The following is an 18,601-nucleotide window of genomic DNA, read 5'->3' on the forward strand; positions in this document are numbered from 1 at the left end:
ATTTTAGACTATTCACACCTAAACCACATTGCATCAGTCGGTTAACTGTGACATGATGGAACATCAGAGTCATAGACATAAAATCGAACTGCGAGAACCTGCAGGCACCAGATGCTGCACACAGTTTGGGCCTTTATTGGAAGAATTGTGGGAAAGAATTTGGCACATCTCACTGAACATCTTTTTTTTTTTTCACTAAAACATTGCATTTAATTTTAAACAGGCTTGTTATTGCTCACATAGTTTTATTAAATCGAGCTCTTTTTGTTTCCAAGTCCGATCATGTGTCTCAGAAATGTGTAGCATGTTGCCTGTTCTCTGGATTCCTTCTCACAGACAGTGCAGCCCACTTTCTCTGTCTTCTGACAGCGTTAGACAGCTAATATCCTGCGTTCTTCAGTTCACCACTTGGTGTGTGTGTGTGTGTGTGTGTGTGTGTGTGTGTGTGTGTGTGTGTGTGTGTGTGTGTGTGTGTGTGTGTGTGTGTGTGCGCACAGTCATACAAACACTCCCACACAGACAGACACATTCAGCTTCCAGGTCTTTCTTGGCTCCCATCACCAGTCAAGTTTCATTTCCACCTGTGTCCTGCTGAGGCAGCTGGTGAAAAATATTCCCTGCCAAGCGCACTGTTATGATGATACCTTACATACCACATTTTTGTTTGCCAAATTTTACTTTTAATCACTCTCTTTCTGTGTTGCTACTATAATTATAAATGAATGCAGTGCTGAGGGGTGGAATAGGACTGATGTGTTGCATCAATCAGTACCTTTCAGCAGGATGCTGTTAATCTGCTGTTACACCGCATTGTTCTGTTGATACCTTCTGCACAGTGGCAACAAGACGATACAAGAACGGTTTACATATCTTTGTTAAGGTCAGCGAGAATATGTTTTTATCTTTCTGCGTTTCCTGAGAGTGGCAACATTTTAATGCAGGGATAAGGGTTTTGGCTTGACGACACTGCTGCATTTTTATGCCATTCTGAATAGGCTTGATGTCAGAAACGCTTGAATAATAATGAATGCAAAATGTCTACAGATGCACACGCTCTCATGGCAAACACATATACAGCCACAGTGTGCACTGGACTCTAATGATGGATGTCCTTCCATTATCAGAATCAAACTGAACAACAGTGAGCCAGAACAATTACAAAGCACCAAATGTTTGAAGAAGAAGAAGAAGCAGAAAAAAAAAACACACAGTCGATATTAACATAGCATTGGAAATACCAGCATTTCTACATGCACAAGCCAACTAACCAGAGGAATTATGATTCCAGCTTGTTTCATTGCACACACATTTTTCCCCCTTTGGAATGATTTACTCATGAGGGGAAGAAAAAAAAGAAATCCATTTTTATTTAAAATATCTGCACTCAAAACACCAGGCAAGCAAAACAACTTATATTTATTGCCCCTTGTCTCTGAAAAATATTTGAAGGGTTTAGGCAGCAGCCCAACAGGAAAACGACAATGAATTTCAGGCAACCCAAAGATTAAGTGGTTGTGCAGAGGGTAGGGTGATTGCTAGATTCGCCGAGATGGTGTTAATGAGCACAAATGCTGCTTGATATTTAATTTTTAGAATTTGATCTTTGTGTTCTTGATAAATTATGACTGCCATTTGTAGCACGAGCTTCTGTTACTTTGCTTGCCATGTAAAGACTCTGAAAACACGCATTGTGACCTTTCACTTGCAATAAGCACACATGAGTTTTGGAAAAGGTAAAAAAAAAAAACATGATAAGAAATTGTTTGAAAGATTAGAAAATCCTATTTCTACAACAAACCTGTGATACGACAGATAATTTGTGTACATTATGTTCAGAACCTACACGATGGGACTCCATCCTAATCCCCAAATGTGCAAATGGCAACAAAGAGATTCATTCTGTTACCAGTTAACAGTAGGACACCACATGCCATGTTCTCGGGATGATAGCTAATAGGTTAATTTGGACTCATTGTTAAAGCCTTGGGAATACAAAAGAGCATGCAGCAGGATGAAACCCAAACATCTGTTCGTATCAAGTTTTATGTTTCAAGAAACTATTAAGTCCTCGGAGTGGTATGATTTCAGCCATGTTTTCTTTCCAGGCCAGCTTATGATGCATTCTCGCACCAACACTGTGATGTGCAGTGGATCGGGAGAAACCTGTCACTGATTATCTCTGACTGGCCAATCCACACTGTGAAATAAGGAGTCATTATCAGACTCATCAGATAAGCAGATGTTGACAAGCTGCTCTGTAAGTGAGAATGCCTCTCCACTGAACAGTGCAGTGATGTACCATATGCATGGTTTGACTTCAGCCGCATAAAATCAAAACGCGAGCTTATTTTATTACGGTTGATGAATGTCATAGGCTGCACTCACGTGGTCCAAATGTAAACAAGAGCATGCAGTGATGTCAGTAACGGAAACTTGTTTGAGGGGATTTATAAATGGCTGTGTTTCGAATTAAGAGAAAAGTCGCTGTAAAGATGCTATAAATATAAGATGAACAAATTAAAGGTGAAACTGCCCTTTAACTGATTCTGGGACTCAGGGGTTAAAGGGTTAAAAACAGATGTTTTGGAACCGGAAGTTTGTACATTTGCAGATCTGTTTAACCGCTAACCACCAGAGTGCCCTTGAGCACCACCAAAAATCCACAATGGCCAACTAAACAGCCCACTGTTAGAGCTGCGCATGTGCGAATGAAGCGCATTGACTTTTTACAGGAAAAAACAGGCATCAGACGGTGACTATTTGTTTTTTTTTTTCTCCTGAAGGCTGAGGTGTGCTGCAGTCTCACCCTGCCGCAAAGCGCTAATTGGGGTGGCCTCATTTAGCAGCACGTCAAAGGGGACGCGACAACACCGTGTCAGCGCCTCCACAAATCTCCTGCATGGTCTAAACTTAATAGCATGTCAGACATCACAACTGATGCAATAGGGGTCACGGTGAGCCTATGTTTCACTATAACGAACCCTTCCCCAACCCCGGCATGGAGACCGGGGTGGCAAAGCGGAGATTAATGTTCCAATCAGCGATGTGGTTAAATAAAAAAGCTGTGAACTATACGAGCTACAGTCTGGATTATCACAAGGCAGACAGACATCAACTAGACAAAAGGAAAGGGGGGGACACAAATTTGTGTTGTTGGTTTTTTTTGTATTGTTTTGGGTTTTTTGTCTAGAAAATGGCATTATTTCACAACAGCTGGACATTCCATTTGTAAAGACAGATTTCCTCTGCCTGTCACGGACAAAACGGCGAGCTGCTCCAGTGCAGCGTTGGTCCCAGCAGATTACACATGTGGAAGCTCGACTTAAAGTACTTGTAAGAGCTGCTGTTTATAAGAAACGAGGATTTAGCGAGAGTTTCCAACAGGGAATCAGTATCCCAATCAAATCCACCAAACCAATCAAATTTCAGCTTTTAGCGAAATTCTGATAGTTGACTTTTTTTTCTTTTTAAATTTTAAATGCGTTTAAATTTTTGTTTTGGGACGATAATGCCACAAATCTATGTGAAATGAAATATTTACACCTTTCTCTTAGAGTTAAGTGGTGTCTAAAGCGAATAAGAATAGGAATAACTATGAGGATATCAATAACAAAAAAAATATTAATAAATTAAACAGTCAAATTTCAAAGGGGCACGAAAATAAAACGATATAAATGACGTCCAGTCACTGAATATGCATGAAGATTAAAAATAACATGCTGTAATTTTTCTGTAAATCAGCGTCTGGATTGTCTTTCTATGCAAACTTAGATGTTCAGTGTGGGATGGATTGCTCCATTACCCAGGCTCTGGCACTGGAGTCGTTTTATGGCTGCAAATAAGACAGGGTTTCTTGGAGGCGTTTCGAAATGTCTGCATGCCAATAAACCAAAGTGGCCTTGACTTGAATTTGACCTTTTTGTATTAGAACCCTTAAGCCCGCCAGATGAGGACTCTGGGATAACGGGTTTGCAAGTTATTTCACGACTTTCAAACTCGGGGCGTAGGCTCCCAAGTTTTTCAACTCCCTTATCACTTAAAAATGGATATCACGTGTAAGCCTCCGCCGGAAACCTAATAGTTAAACCCCACTGCAAATGTTTAACTTATTGATTTAGTTCTCATAGAGTGACGGCAGCTGGGCATGCACATCAGAGCGCTGGCAAAAGCATGGGCACCTCATCCATCAAGGAGCGTGGATTATAGTTTTTTTCTAATCTTGGGCTATACTCCACGTGTCAGTGCAAAGTTTCTACATAAGCAGCATTTATCAGAGCGTCTGATTTAAAAAAAAAAAAGGGGGGGGGGGGGGGGGGGTGATCTCACAAAAAAGGGAAAAAGGTCCAAACAAGTCATTAAGAGCAGCCACAACTTACAAAATGGGAGGGAAAGAGTTGAAAGTGGGGTTTTTTTTTTGTTCGTTTTTTTTTTTTTTAATGAAAGCCTATTTCCATATACTGCACGTGCATTTTCAAAAAGCAGAAAACAAAAGTAAGAAAGGTTGAATCTGTCTGATTTTTGATGCGCACATAAGCTGCAGCGTGTCTACCTTGGTAACACAAACGTCAGGCTCGGTTTACTGGCCACAAGTGCTAGTAATAAATATTCATGATGCTGGCGCCTGCGCTTTCCCGATATCTGTTTGTCATTTCCAGACTTGAGCGTAGATACATTTAAAGTGGATGTTTTTCCCCCCGCGCTCCTATTTGATCTGGAGTCACCATCAGCCCTATAGCCTGATGGAAGTCGCCTCCAGCCTCTCGTCGACTCTTCTTTTACGAGCATCTCATTTTCGACACCGTGTGCAGGTTCAGTGTAAAGTAATACGACAGAACCACGAAGTCAGAATTAAGTAGTAAAGTCCCCTGCTTTTTGGATTGAGTTGTGTTGGCAGGGCAAAGAGCTAACGTTTGTTTTCTCGTTTCCTTTTTTTTTTTTGTTGTAAGACTTAAAGGTTTTAGTTTCACTATTTGCTAAAAGCATCTGCAGGGAAATTAAAAAACAACGTGGCTAAAGTATGAACTCAAGTCTGTGGCCATTAGCAGGCAAAAACTATGGATCCAGTCTGAGTTTAAATCCATTCCACGAAGAGCATTTTCCATCATTATTAGTCTGGACTCGAAACATAATTTCACATTTAAAGACTTTCCCTCAAATGATAAATAAACTGTTTTTTTTGTTTTGTTTTGTCTTTTTGCCGAATTGAGCTTTTATCTCAAACATTTGTCAATTTGGCATCAACTTTATATTTAAATAAAATGCACGTGTGGACTATCTGCCAGCCCAGAAAACCACAGGAGCCAGTTTTAACACATCCACTTTAAACTATTTATATTTCAAGTTGCATGTGAACATTTTTCTATAAAGCTGCAAACGAATTCACTGCACGGGCGTGGAGTGCGTCTTTATTTTATTTTTTTTTCACCCCCATAGCGGTGCACGAGAGCAGCATCTGCACTGGGACCAGATAGATAGTGTTAAATAGAGTCGAAAAAGTCATTTTATTACCATCCTTCATTTATCTCCAAATCTAATAGTCCGTGAAAAGAAAATATGAATACATTTCAATACATTTCAACAAATCATCTAAGATGGTGGGAGTCGTTTTTAGTTTTTTTTATTTTATTTTATTTTTATTTATTTATTTTTTGCCGCTATAGACGAGCATGCACGAGCACACGCACGCGTTTCCTCTGCTGCTATGTGTACATTTTTTTTTCCCTTTTGGGACGTTAAATTTGCTGTGTGGCTCTTTTCGGGCATGTGCGACAAGCCTTTACGAGGGTGCAGACTGACAGATCGTGGCTCCGTGCACACACTGCCAGTGTTAACCATGATCAGTGGCGGCTGCTGATGTGATCTCTGCCTAATGGGGCGGTCAAGCAAGCTGCAGTCAGGAACAATGAGGGGCCAGACTAATACACCAACTCTCCCTAAATCTATGAAATCCGACAAAACGCAGGAAAGAAAAATTAGATTGGAAAATTAGATTCCCGAACAATTAAGTAAGGCAAGAGGGGGGAAAAAAATCCGGTTTTACACCGAGGAACAACCGCCGTGATTAATCGATTTAATTTGCACATTACTGGAGGGCAAAGTGTTGGATGTTAATTTTGGATAAACAGAAGATGCAGACTGGGGAGTGAATTTACTTATTATCGACTGGCAGGAAAAGTTGTGACAGCGTGTTTAAAACACGGCAAGCCTTTACGTTCAGACTGAGCTGGTGCCTCACACACGTATATATATCTATATACACACACAAACACACATATGCGCGCCTACTGCAAAAGCCCCCCCCCCCCCCCCCCCCCCCCCCACACACACACACACACCCACACACGTATACGCACACACATAAAGAGTTAAAATTATTTGTGCAACTAACCATGCAATTATTCTTCCATCGGAACTGTACTAAATGGATTATCGTGGTGGAAAAAAGGGGGTCTGTTTTGGTGATGCATCCTATAAAAAGAACCCATTAGTTTAACACAGCACTCATGTTGAGATCAACCTCAAACACTAATGAAACCAATAACCTCCAACGCATTGCATTCTTGTATTTTTTTAATCCTTTAATATAGTACGAAATGTATCCAAACATTTTTTTTGTTGTTTTTGTAAACTAAATTTTACATATGAGCGCATTTCTCCATAAATACCGATCATTTCTAACATGTTACCGGTCCTTTACATGCGGATAAATATGGAAAATTGAGCTACTTACATAATACTTCCTTTCAGACAAAGCAATTGACAGAGATTTTATAATTATCACTACATAAACAGATTGACACGGAATTTCAGGCTTTCACTACACGATTTATCGACATGACATTAAATAACAACAATGATACTGTGCTACTCAAACTGGACCTTGGACGAAAATGTTGCACTGAATAGGCTACAAAAGCACATTAATACTAAGAGTCGGTTAAGTCGACGTGTAGACTGTAGTAATACTGAATAATTCACATTTGGTACACAACTATAACATTCTTTTCAATGAAGTCTATTCATCGCAGTATTCTTAAAACCATCTCATTTTTCCATATATCTAGGGACCACATTTTTCACAAATTCCCTTAAACTGTGATAGAACTATTTACAAAATAAAATATTACATTTTTTTTCAACTTGGTGAAATCCTTATGTACAAAAATTCAGGCCTCTACCCGCAGATAGCATGCTTTTTGAGATCTCTCTCTTCTTCCTTTTTTTTTTTTTTTTTTTTGAGCAGTCTCTCAGTAAAAATAAAGACTCAAAGAAATATTTAGGGGGGGAAAGTTTAAGTAGGTGGCTGTCCTTGCCTCCTTTATGTCCATGCATTCTCTTTCACTGACATTAAGGCAGCCTTTTATTGATCGTTTGGGCCTCCCGTGTTTTTTTCAGTCCTCGTTTCACTGGCTGACTTGATAAAGTCTTTGATTCCAAGCAGTTTTATTTATTTCTTTATTTCTGCAGTCTTTTTCCCCTTTCTTTCTTTTTCTTTTTCAAAAATATTTACACGTACCATTCATTGAAATTTGACGACAGCGTGCTGTGGCTGGTTGTGTGGTGTACTGCTGAGGCTGCTGGTGATATGGAGCTGCTGCTCTGGTTCTCTGTGGACGGTGATACTATGGTGGGAGGTGTCGACGACTCGTACCCTGAACTGGCCGCTGGAGATGGCTGCGATCCTGCATTGTTGGATTCGTGGACCTGCGAGTAATGAGAAACGTGTTTTGAGAATCGTGGTGCACCGTGGGGGTTTTTGTTTTCGTTTTTGTTTTTGATCAAACACAGAACATAAGAACCTCATCAAAACAAATTAAAAGTCCTAATCTGACTGTTGGGGGACATGTGCAGAATTCTAAAAAACACAAAAAAAAAGAAACAAAAAAAGCATACCCAAAACATAATTATTCCCATTAAGATCTTAATCTGATTTGTCGGTTAAAGAAAGAAAGTGTCAAGACAAATTAACTTGTGTTTCTGTTACTACACTGAAGGAAAAAAAGGAGGGGGGAAAAACTGGGACATCCTGTTAGAATAAAATCATACAAATAAAGAAATATTTTGTATCCTGGTTTCCAGTCACACATTGAAAGCAGCAAAAAAAAAACAGTCTGTGAATTGCACTTGCACACAGATAAACATTGCAGGAATACAAAAAAATACAATAATAATAATAATAAAACGGGTTTTACCTTCATGTGTTTTCGGAGGGAGCTGGGGTGTGTGTATGACTTGTCGCACATTTTGCAGAGATAGGGCTTGTCCGATGTGTGGACGTGCATGTGTTTCTTGCGGTCACTGCTGTTTGCAAACCGCCTGTCGCAGCCTTCAAACTCACATTTAAAAGGCTTCTCACCTAAACGAAGCAAGAAAAATAACAATATAGTGTTTGACACCGATGGGGCTTTAACATTATTATTACACATTTTTATTTTGACTTTACATAATTGAAGATGTAAAACAGTAACCAGAGTAAAGATTTATATTTTTTAATAGTCATTTGGATTGGATTGCCTTGCAATAATTATCTACTGTAAATACATTTGAATCAGCTCATTTAGATGTGCATAAATAATATCAATTTGAATTTAAATATTATTTTAAATGTAATAGAAAATAGAAAATCTGGGGAAGCAAAAAGAAAAGCCTATAAAATATTTTCTGTCGACAGCTGCACTGAGTCAAATGTCAGTGAAGATACTGCAGCTGCCTTATAAATAATAATCCTGATTGCATGCATATTTTGGATGAGGCATTCTCAGCACTGATTTTGGCACTAAGAAAAAAAAAACGGTCAATCTGTGCGGATCTTACCGGTGTGAGTCCTTTTGTGTATTTTTAGATTTTCCGATCGAGCAAATACTTTGCCACAGCCGGGGAACGGACACGGAAAGGGCTTTTCACCGGTGTGTACTCTGATATGATTTACAAGTTTGTATTTGGCTTTGAATGGCTTTCCTTCTCTGGAGCAGTCCTCCCAGAAGCAAATGTGGTTCGTCTGCTCTGGTCCTCCCACATGCTCCACCGTTAGATGGGTCACAAGCTCGTGCATCGTGCTAAAAGTTTTGTTGCACGACTTTTTGGGATTCGTCAGCTGTTCCGGTTCGATCCACTTGCAGATAAGCTCTTGTTTGATCGGCTGCCTCATGTATCGAAAGAAGGCCCCTGCTCCGTGATGTGCAGCCATATTCATGTTCATGGGGCCATAGCCGTGCAGCTGGGTTGACGCATAGTGGTCAGACCTGGGGCTCGTAACGTGGCCATACTGGTCGGCCCGACCGTACATGTCCCCCGAGAAGCCCAGCCGCATCTGACTGTTGACCACGTTGGAAGAGGCATGGCTTGCTGCTTGCTCGTGGAGCCCTGGGAAGAGCAGGTGCCCGGCTGCATCTGAGTGTCCATGTGGCCCTGCGAAACTTCCGGAGGCAAACAGACTGTGCTGCGCCCCGGTGGCATCCCCAAAACCCCGATTTCTGAAGAGAAAGTCCCTGGTGGAGTTGAAAGCCGCCGTGGAGTAAGAGCCAACGTGGGTCGGGTGGTGATGGTGTCCCAAGGCAGCTGCTGCGTAGCCGGGCGCCTGGGAAGAAAACGCCGTCTGTCCGGAGCCAATATCGTGGGAGCTGTGGTTTATTTTGAAGGCGCCCATCCCATCCGCGAACGGATTTATCCCCAACGCTACTTCTCTCTCTGTGACTTCGCCTGTTGAGTGATGCCGTGAGGAGCCGAAAGTAGTGACTCCTATGGTGGGATACTGCGGTCCTGCGTCCAGGAGCATCTTCAGTCTAGACTCGCTGAGACGACTGAGAGCAGAAATCAAAAAACCACGCGCAGATATTCTTCCTCCCCCTCTCTGTATCTCTTGGACCTCTACACTGAGCAAACTCTCAAATCCACCGAATTTCTGTTTACTTTTTAAGACGCGAGGAATCCCCCTATACCGCTCATCCGATGCACACGCAAAATCGTGTATACATGCAATATTGTCTTTTGCGGTTTATCTTCCTGTGGCGCAACTTTCACCTCCTCAGTCAGGCGGTGAGCTCTAGACTGATAGTCGCAATCATTCCTGCAGATAAATGAATTGAAAAGACAACACAGTCCAGCCCTGATGAATGGGAGAGGAGGGGGGTAGTCACGTGGCTCCGGAGCTTCTCGTTCATTGGCGGAGCCCCTTTCCCCCCAATAACATCCACTCACCAAATAACAATCCACGGTGCAGGGCCCTCACTTCTATTGGCCTCTTTGCATCATCAATCCCAGATATTGTGAGAATGCTGACTGTGAATTTGGTTAAAGGGCTGAATAACAGCAAAACAAAAGTTGGGAAACACAAGACAACAATTGGCCTCGTAGAAAGTAAGTCAAAGCCCGTTTTGCAGCCACGGAGTGCAGAAGGGTTACAAACCAAACGTTGCCTTTGTTGCCATGGCCATCAGATTACCAAGCACGCCCTTTTTTTGTTTGTGTAATTGGTAACTTTTGTACAGTTAAGCGCTCAGGCTGACAGATGCGTCAATCTGTTTGTCTGCTTTCAATGATTATTATCTGACACTTCTCTTATTTATTGCACGTGGGACAGCATTCAGGAGATCATGAAACCTGACAGAGTTCTAACCTGGACCCGTCATCACGTGTGCCAGGTACAGGTATAGAGAGACACGGTTATATGTGTTTCATTCGGAACACTTAGGGGAACCGCTATTTGAAGTTCATTTGGGGTCATCACTCTCTCGAAAGGCAGGGGATTATCACTTTATCTGTTTCACTTCAAATGAGTCCATACAACGTTTTGTTTTCTTCCTCTTGTGCGCAGTCCGAGTTTTGTAGCTCTGTTTCACTTCAACACTGTGTTTCGGCGTCCACTGAAGCGCACACCAGTGGAACATCTGTGCTTTAGATTTCCACATCATGCTCACCAGCACCCCGCGTTCACAAAGGTTACCTTGAATATATAGGCCAGTATTTAACTTGGATCTACAACTATACCTAATGTATCCATCACGGTTTTGCTGAGCTTGCGCGACTCACTCAAAATTTTTTTTTTTTTTTTTTTTTTTAGCAGACCAGCAATGCATAACCTGTGTGTAAAACGTTGTGGGTTGTCGAAGTTATCAAGTGGGATTTGCGGCGCTCTCTGCAGGAACCTCCGGCTGCTAGAGTTCAAAGCCACACGCACAGACGTGCCATACAAACCATTAAAATATCTTCTTGGCTACTAGATTGGCTTCTACAAGCCATTCTCCTAGTCAGCCTTAGGAGACCAAGGAAAGAGAGGAAGTTTTGTTGTTCTCAACTTAACAAGTAGAACTACGACTTGATCCGACCTTTTTTTTTTCCCTTTTTAGGTGTCCCCATATTCTGCTATACAAAATTTTGGAGGGATATTTCAACAGGTGGGAAACGGTAAGAATGACATATCATTGATAAGCTGAGAGTATTGTATACAAAATTGAAACATGCAAAGATAAATTAGAGTTGCTGCAGTAGTACATGACACTGCAACGCACTCAAAGTTCCCCGTGTGCCTCAAAATGAATTGAATATATTTAGTTTTAATGCGCAAAAGCTATCCTAATGAAACGGCCAATAATCGGCTATGATATTACATGTGCAGAATTGAAATTGTTAGCAGAAGCTATTTGAGGGTTTAAAGTGAAAGCCAAAGGAGCAAATGCGACGTTTTATGAGACCTCGCTGCATTATTCAGCTTTTTGGTTTGGGATCTCGTACAGCTCCCTAGCTTACTTGTCTCCAAGAGTGAGTGAGTGCATGCACAACTTGGACCAGAAATAGCACTTCAAAGTTTTGCATTACGCTGGTGCTGTGATGCCTCTGAAGGCTGCAGCTGTGAGCCTCATGAGCCACATGCGTAAAGGCCATTTAATAAGCATCTTTTGGATCCGTCACGTCTCAAAATATTGACTCAGTTTCTAATGTGCTGGATATGACGCTGTCAGCACAGGTTTTGACAAGTCAATCCATAGAAATAACCTAGAGTAATACAGGTTTGCAACTGATTTTCTCTTATCAAAAATGGTAGCTGATTAAAAGTCACTTAATATTCGGTTAATTGCTTTATTTTAATTACTACATCTAAGAATGATGAATTCAGTCACCCTTAAACACAAGTTCAGATAGTGTGCACTTGTTTTTCTCATTAACGGAAATGCTGACGAGCGACTCTGAAAATAATTTGGGGTTTTAGACTTGACTCTACAAATTACGAACCACGTAGAAGACAAACAGCACCTATTAAAACACCTCGTATCTGACATCAGATTGACCACTACTTTATGGATTTCACAAAGTCACAGTCATCTTTTTTCCCTGCAAACAGAGATGATAAAACTTCAGTCAAAAATGAGCCGCACATGTCGAATTGGTGTATATAACGCATACTCCCAAAATGTAAAAAAAACAAATAAGGAAAAGTCAAAGTAATGGCAGTGTCACAAGAGAAAAAAAATCTAATACAACTTCCACAGTTATGATATTGCAACACAATTATTGCAGTGTCGGCATGCAAGATTGTTTCACCGAAAAAGTCAACCATGCTGAAAATTATAGTCCGTGTGAAGCTATATAAACAAATTAGTCAGCATTGTAATAACTAACCATTTGATTTCTTTTAGTCTGCTGACGGTTTAAAAAAGACAAAGTCCGTGTAGAAAAAAATACCCATCTGGAGGATAATTTATAAAACCGCATGGCGTTTTGTTACGATTTGTAGCTATTACTGTCTTTCTGTTACGCATTCAAACAAAGATAGAAAAATAATCACGGTTAGTTTTATCCTTTGCAGGATAAGCTTGTATCGGTACTTACAGTGGGCTACAGAAACGAATTATTTTGAACTTAAGTCTGCGACGGCACCACCTTCTGTGACCCTCATCTGCTACCGTCCTGGGTCTAAAGCAAAATTACCCCGGATCATAACAACAGGTCCCGTCCATTACATTTTTTTTCCTCGGGACAATGGCCGCAGCTCGCCCTATTCACACATCCTACTCACACGGATCCCACCAGGCAGAGCACGGAGTCAGCTCTGTAGTATGCGCTGAAGGGCAAACGGCTGGATATGTAAATATGTGCATTTATCAAAGCGCATATTAATGGTATGTACTCCGGACTATTTAAAACTACCACGTGGAGTTGTCCTTTGCACAAGTTTTTCTCCGCTGACATCGATCGTTTACGTGCGTAAACTTACGCGTAATTTGTGCGTAAAGCTGCCCTTGACGCTGCAGTGCAAAATAAAGATATCACTGCATTATTTATGATCCTTACAACTTTTACAGCGACAATATGTACACTCTTCGCGGAGCAGTCTGTTTTGTAAGGACATAATCAAAGTGGGGAAATTGCTATTTCATAGCCTCACAGCCTTTGTGAGCCGCAACAAAAGAGAAGCGACTGTATATCGGGATCAACTTTTTAGGACTTTTATTGTACAATAACCTTTGCATAACAACTATTCCTTTTTTTCCTGAGCGTTGCCCGAGGCACTGCGCATGCGCGGTAGCTGCTCGCTGTCACTAAGACATTTTTCTTCACGTTGGAAACTGTCACTGGTGACGTCAATCACAGAGCTCTGACCAATTAGAGCGCAGGGTGATTGTTTAGCTCCACGGGCTGCAGCGCCTACCATGAATCTCTATTCAGTATCAAAGCGTCCTGCTGCTGCCTCTCAACCGAATGGGATTCCATGTAGTCTGCAGATAGACTTAACTTTATAAAGTTTTTTTTCTTTATTTTTTCATTGCGATTAAAATATATTTGTCATCATCATTATTATTTTGCCTGCTGTCAAGTTATTCTAAAATTAGGAAGTAATGAGCGTGGATGCTTTGGGAAGCCCCGTGATGGACCCTACGTTTTCCAAACGGAACACGGCGCTGAGATTAGTTGACTTGGCAGGGGCTCACCACCATCACCATCATCACCACCATACCCCTCAGAGCGTGACAGGCTTCCCGGGGTTCAGCAGCCATCCACACTCAATGGCTCACTCGCACCCTGGGGAGATTACTGCGGAACCCCGCCTGGGGCCGAGTCCATTCGGGCCAGAACACATGGGGCACTCCGCGGCCCTCAAAATCAGCCCAGCCCATCATTATCCCCACCACCATCACCACCACCACAATCATCATATGGCAGGCCACAGTGAAGTGGTCTCCAGTCAAACGGGAGCTTTTGGCCCGGTTCAGGCGACATCGGTCCCCTATTCTATGTCTCACACGGCCCAGGCTTTATCTGCAGGTAGGGATTTCCTCATCCGGAGAGATCTGACAGCTCAAGCCATGCCAGTACTGACTGACCAGACTGCTGGTTCAGCCTCTCACCACGGAATGTTTGTCTCAACAACAGGTAGCTATCCCGGACACTATGGTCATCACCCTGACGCTGGGAACCATACCCTCTTCTCCGGACTCCACCACGAGCAGCCTTCTAGCGGATCACCGGGTGGCCAAACACTGAATGGACAAATAAGGTTAGGACTACCTGGAGAAATGTATGTTAGGTCTGATCACTTGAGTCAAGTGGCAGGCTCCAGGGCTGATCCGTTCTCTGCCTCGCCTTTGCATGGCTACGGTGGTCTGAATCTGAACATGAATCTTAGCGCTCACCACCACCACGGAGCCGGTGCCTTTTTCCGCTACATGAGGCAGCCGATAAAGCAAGAGCTGATTTGCAAGTGGCTGGAGCCGGAGCACTCGCCGAAGAAACTTTGCTCCAAAACTTACAGCACCATGCACGAACTCGTAACGCATGTGACGGTAGAGCACGTTGGAGGACCAGAGCAAGCGAACCATATATGTTTTTGGGAAGAGTGTCCCAGGGAAGGCAAACCGTTTAAAGCAAAATACAAACTTGTAAATCACATTCGAGTGCACACCGGGGAGAAACCGTTTCCGTGTCCGTTCCCTGGTTGTGGGAAAGTGTTCGCAAGATCCGAAAATCTAAAGATTCACAAAAGGACGCACACAGGTCAGTGGCTTAATATTCATAGAAGGAAATGCTGTGATTGTTGGAAATGCACTGTAAATCGTAAAATAGAGCTATCAAGTCGCATTTTGAAATTCAGCTGTGGGGTTTGCACGCTTTCTACTTGCAAGGGAAGTGATTTTTTTGTGGATAATTTTCCATTATTTATTTATTTATTCATTGTAATTTTATTTTACGCAACTTTACGCATTATAATGCACTTTCAAGACCTGTGGCAATTAATCAGTCTGCGCTGCTGCTCGATAGCCTATACAGCAGGACGCAACAGCTACTGGCCACCTGTTTGTTATGAGTTGCATCAGTGATCGCAAGTTTCACAAAGGTTGGGTTTGGGGATTATGGTACAGCTCGCTCAGGCGTTTGACGGTTCAACCTCTTGTTTACACCACAGCAGAAAGACTGAGGCCCACGTCAGGTCCTGTTTAGTTCAGTGCATGTCCTGCCAGACATGACTGGCAGCAAAGCTGGAAAGGTGCATCTTCACTTTTAGCAATAGATATAATGGTTATGATGATGATGATGTGGAGATGATGTTTTTATTTTAGCCTTGGCCACCCACTTCATCTGTTATTAGTATTATTTTTAGTAGTAATATTATTGTTATTGTGTTTCATTTTTGTCGCTGTTATTTCAAAATCATGTAAGCTACGTGTAGCTGTGTGTTTCATCAATCTGAAAGTAACCGGTTCATACAGAAAACGTGCTTTTTGGACGATTAAGCCTTTGTACTCTTTAGCTCAAGCAACAAGTTTACAAGTGGAGACGGCTGAAACAGTTTACTAACAGGCAGGTTTGCACAGCTGACTGACTACCTGCATAATGATGGGTGTGCATGCAATGCAGCTTAAAGCATCTCTGATTTAACTGCAAAAACAAATACTGGTGCAACATGGCTGCTTGCCACCCAGTGACGTGCTGTGGAACTAGGAAGGAAAAGAGGCCTGACAATGTCGAGTCAGACTTGTAAATGAATACAATTACTTTTGCCCTTCTTTTTTATCGGTGGCTACATGGCAATATCCCTCTGTTTCATTTTTGCACCCTATGTATTATTCATATAATTTGCTCACATTACCTAAGTACAAATCTGCTAAATTATTTCTGTGTGTTGACTCCCAAGGGGCCTGGTCCTTGGTATCATGTTTAAAACCTATCCGAAAGTGTAGTTATGACTGGGGCTGCCCCTGGGGTCTGCTCCTCGACGGTTTCTTGTACTACACTAATATCCTTGATTGGCTCTCTCAACCCAACAGCTGAAGGTCAAATTGATATTCAGCCCGCAAGTGTAATTAGACAGAGGCAATTACATATTCTCAAAAGCTTTAATCGGGGGAGAAAAATCAGCAGTGGATGATTTCCGTGTAATTTATTCAGATTGTCTTTTTTTTTTTTTTGCCTTGTCATAATCAGGTAGAAATACTTGTTATTAAAACGCAAAATTAGAGCCAGTCCACAACCGTTTGCAGGATTCAAATTACACACAGACTGCGTTATCGCACAGTAGGTGAAGCCTGGCGGTGGCAGTGCTTTGATTCATCATTATTTTTGAGCCGGTATTACAGGCCTGCTACGTCTGTGCTCGTAGCTTGTCTGTTTTGACTGATGCCTTGATGGATGCATACACCAGGTATAGACCCAGGACAGTAGGGGTTCAGCCCTCATGTTTACACCAGACTGGGAGCTGTCCAGGCGGGCAAACTTTTGTTTTCATAGTGCAAGTGGGAGGAGGGGGGTGTAAATGCCCAAAATAAAATCAAATGGCATTATAAAGATAAACATGAAATAATAAAAGCTGGTACACTTTTACATATTTTTGGCTCTATTCATACAGGTCATAGTTCATTTTCAGCTCGTGCTCTCATATGTTACACTTAACCAGGTTGTTTGTACATTTCATATAAAAGTGAAGACATGTAGGGGGAAAAAAAGTATGTTAATGAAAAGGCAGCTTAGTGCCTCAGGGTGAGTATCACGTGTTCACATTTGAACTCTTTCATTCGCTTATTTGTGTTTTATCTTGTCTCACAAAAACAGGTGAGAAACCCTTCAAATGTGAATTTGACGGCTGCGACAGACGCTTCGCCAACAGCAGTGACCGGAAAAAGCACTCGCACGTCCACACCAGCGATAAGCCCTACAACTGCAAAGTGAGAGGCTGCGATAAGTCCTACACACACCCCAGCTCCCTGAGGAAACACATGAAGGTGCACTGCAAGTCCCCTCCGCCTAGCTCGGGCTATGAGTCGTCCACTCCCTCCCTGGTCTCCCCTTCCTCAGACTTGGGCCGGGAACCAGGCGGCTCCTCGGTGTTGTCAGAGCAGGTGGGAGCCTCCCAGCCCGCGAATTTAAGCGAGTGGTACGTCTGCCACAGCTCAGGTGCCAGCGGCGCCCAAACACCACCCAGCGGGCACTCTACACCGGACCCCGCAGACGAACCACCTTACAGAAACCCAGAACCGAGGGACGCTTTTTAACCCGGCTCAAGCTCACACACACACACACACACACACACACACACACACACACACACACACACACACACACACACACACACACACACAGCAGAGACAGAAACACATTTCCACAAGCTTAACAATTAAAAACGCGGTTTGGCTTTGGTGCCCATGTGCCTGTTTAGGACCACTGGTACCCTTATTTTGGAGGGGGGGGGGGGGGGGGGGGGGAGTGAAGGGGATGAGCCACAAAACAGAGATCCAGAATCAAGAGACGCATTTTAACCACATCGGAAGGAAAATGTGCTAACCTTGAAGACGTGCTAATTTCCAGGCGTATAAAAAGAATATATTTTCAAACATCACTTGTTCAGAGCGGTTGGCTCGGTGCCTACACGCCCTGACGGCCCACAGGTCCACGTACAGAGAGAGTCTTGTAAATCTGTTAGACAATGTGGTACATTATTGTAGGCTTAGGCATGTTGGTGTAAAATTATTATTATTATTATATTTTTTTTTGTAAATGAGTTTGAACTTCGATATGTTTTTATTTATTTTTCAATCTAACATTGAAGGATTTTGTATTACCGAACCAAAGTGCATGTTTGAATTAGAACAACAACAGCAACGGAGACAAAAAGGAAAAAAAAATGTACATTTGTAAATTTTTGTAAGTTTCGATGTGTTGATGTTGATAGTTTTGTAAGGATCTGTCTTCGGAGCAGTTTCTTACCGGATACTGCGGCTATTTGTACAAAAACATTTTATGTTTACATCTTACGTCCCCTCCCAAACATTTGTGCAGAGGGTCAGTAATTAAGCTGTTTCATATGCCTGCAGTATTTGATATACGACCGTGAAATTATAAATGTTTTTATCAAAGTGGGCATTTTGTGATTTTTTTTTTTTTGTATCATTGTTGTCTTTTTTTTCTTTTCTTTTTTTGAATATCTGAAATCCAGCGGCACTCAAAATGCGTACCGAATTGCCTTGTAATTTGTGAGTATTTTGAATAAATCTTGTATGACAAAAGTTAAATCCCTGAGCTATTCGGGTTCATAGAATTTATCAGGTCTCTTGATAAAGATCACTTTTGTTTTGTTTGTTTGTTTGTTTGTTTTTGGTCACTTAACACGCCTTTA

General features: G+C 42.0%; 2 protein-coding genes across 3 annotated transcripts; one reads left to right on the forward strand and one right to left on the reverse strand.

Moving 5' to 3' along the window:
• Positions 1–6,557: 6,557 nt before the first annotated feature.
• On the reverse strand, positions 6,558–10,080 carry zic1 (zic family member 1 (odd-paired homolog, Drosophila)). The gene is made up of 3 exons (XM_004546776.4): positions 8,815–10,080; positions 8,193–8,356; positions 6,558–7,704 (listed from the first exon to the last, which is right to left on the reverse strand). The coding sequence occupies exons 1-3, from the start codon at positions 9,773–9,775 to the stop codon at positions 7,507–7,509; spliced, it is 1,323 nt and encodes a 440-aa protein (XP_004546833.1). The 5' UTR covers positions 9,776–10,080; the 3' UTR covers positions 6,558–7,506.
• Positions 10,081–12,989: 2,909 nt separating this feature from the next.
• Positions 12,990–17,641, forward strand: zic4 (zic family member 4). Of its 2 annotated transcripts, XM_004546778.6 has the most exons (3): positions 12,990–14,259; positions 14,368–14,988; positions 17,041–17,641. In XM_004546778.6, the coding sequence occupies exons 1-3, from the start codon at positions 13,833–13,835 to the stop codon at positions 17,478–17,480; spliced, it is 1,488 nt and encodes a 495-aa protein (XP_004546835.3). In that variant the 5' UTR covers positions 12,990–13,832; the 3' UTR covers positions 17,481–17,641. The 2 variants fall into 2 exon arrangements, with proteins under 2 accessions (XP_004546835.3, XP_004546834.3); XM_004546777.6 differs by having other exon boundaries at positions 12,991–14,988.
• The last annotated feature ends 960 nt before the right edge of the window (positions 17,642–18,601 follow it).

This window comes from Maylandia zebra, linkage group LG9, assembly GCF_041146795.1.
Source record: "Maylandia zebra isolate NMK-2024a linkage group LG9, Mzebra_GT3a, whole genome shotgun sequence".
In the NCBI taxonomy this organism is placed as follows: Eukaryota; Metazoa; Chordata; class Actinopteri; order Cichliformes; family Cichlidae; genus Maylandia; species Maylandia zebra.

Bases quoted from the DNA above. Each gene is read 5' to 3' on its own strand.
- zic1 (XM_004546776.4), bottom strand. From the start codon at position 9,775: ATGCTCCTGGACGCAGGACCGCAGTATCCCACCATAGGAGTCACTACT. The intron at 8,357-8,814 runs GTAAGATCCGCA...TGCTTCGTTTAG, and splicing joins ACACAAAAGGACTCACACCG to GTGAGAAGCCTTTTAAATGT. The intron at 7,705-8,192 runs GTAAAACCCGTT...CATTACTCGCAG, and splicing joins CCCTCCGAAAACACATGAAG to GTCCACGAATCCAACAATGC.
- zic4 (XM_004546777.6), top strand. From the start codon at position 13,833: ATGAGCGTGGATGCTTTGGGAAGCCCCGTGATGGACCCTACGTTTTCC. The intron at 14,989-17,040 runs GTCAGTGGCTTA...TCACAAAAACAG, and splicing joins TCACAAAAGGACGCACACAG to GTGAGAAACCCTTCAAATGT.